The sequence below is a fragment of the Orycteropus afer genome, unplaced genomic scaffold (genome assembly GCF_000298275.1).
Source record: "Orycteropus afer afer isolate SDZICR_OR568_19922 unplaced genomic scaffold, OryAfe1.0 scaffold00384, whole genome shotgun sequence".
Classification (NCBI taxonomy): Eukaryota; Metazoa; Chordata; class Mammalia; order Tubulidentata; family Orycteropodidae; genus Orycteropus; species Orycteropus afer.
In genome coordinates, this window is record NW_006921971.1 from 1,145,067 (window position 1) to 1,146,374 (window position 1,308).

Sequence of the window (1,308 nt, forward strand, 5' to 3'; positions counted from 1 at the left end):
AAGGTTGAGGGGCTTTCACCCAGCCCCTAGAGCCTGGCACTTTGAACTTGGACTTAAAGCCTCCAAATTGTAAGAATAAACTCCTGTTTGTTAGGGCCATCCCATTGGTGGTATGTTTCCTGTCAGAGTGGCACCAGGGAACCAGGACACCAACCAGGCATGCACTGCAGGAAGGCCAGTCACCTGCTGTGCTGGTTTCCTGGTGCATACATAGGGTAGGTTGCAGCCTACTGTCGTCTGTTAACTATGCAGTCCCATGATGGAAAATTTGAAATGTTGTGTGAGTTCCCAAAGTGGGGCCCAGAGATACAAAGTGAGCACACGATGTTGGAAAAATGGTGCCCACAGCATTGCTTGACACACATCTCCAATTTGTGGGGAAAAAGAAAAAGCATCTGTGAACTGCAATAAAGAGAAGCACAGTAAAGTGAGGTGTGTCTGCATTGTGAAGGGAAACGCAAGAAGGGTTGCTAAGCTGGCTAGAGATTGCACATTTCAAAGGTCATCTGAAAATGGCATGCAGGCTTCATGAAAGGTAGGGTGTCTGGGGGAAGTAGAAGGAAATATTGTTGGGGGACATCAAGTTGTTAACAGCCCATGGCATACCACGTTTTATTGCACTTCACAGATACTCCAGACCTTTTTTTTTTTAAACCTGAATATTTATGGCAGTCCTGTGGTGAACCAGTCTGTGGACATCATTTTTCCAGCCTGGGCCCGCTCCGTGTCTCTCTGTCCCGTTTCGGTCCGTCCCACCACATCTCAGACCTTTCCCCTGTGCTGCAGTGCACTTTGTAGGGAAAATTACTGTGTGCACGGAACTTTCACGGGCCCTGGGAGCCAGCATGTGACCCGCTTCCTGGCGGTGCTCACTGCACGGTGGTGGCCTGGTGCGACGCCTCCCGGTCTGCAGGCTGTCTGCGTGGCCCTTGCCCTTGCGTCCGGGGCATTTCCTCTCGGCCTGGATGTTGATTTTGTGTTCTACCTCCTGTTGCAGGGCAGAGTTGACCTCTTGTTGGTTGGCGATGTCGCCGTGGTGAGCCTGGCCAACGCTGTGCAGAGGTTATTCTCAAACGTGACAGACGTCACTGTCACCGTGAGTGGTGTGAAGAGGGTGGCGGCATTTCTGGATGATGGCGTGTTCAACGCGGTGTTGCTGAAGATGACCCCCTTCCCGACTGCTGAGGAGCTGGACGCCATCAAATTCATCCGGTATGCTTCCGAAACCAGACTGTGCACCTCAGATCTACTAAAACTGTGTTTTACCAGAGTCCTTAACAAGCTGGCTCTACTTCTACTTTAAGTCTT

General features: G+C 51.0%; 1 protein-coding gene across 1 annotated transcript in view; it reads left to right on the plus strand.

Moving 5' to 3' along the window:
* Window positions 1-1,308, plus strand: part of LOC103207646 (spermatogenesis- and oogenesis-specific basic helix-loop-helix-containing protein 2-like) — a 137,454-nt gene that overhangs the window by 64,909 nt on the left and 71,237 nt on the right. The window contains exon 10 of the mRNA XM_007953293.1: window positions 1,003-1,212. Coding sequence (XP_007951484.1) covers window positions 1,003-1,212 — 210 coding nt within the window. The remainder of the gene's footprint in view (window positions 1-1,002; window positions 1,213-1,308) is intronic.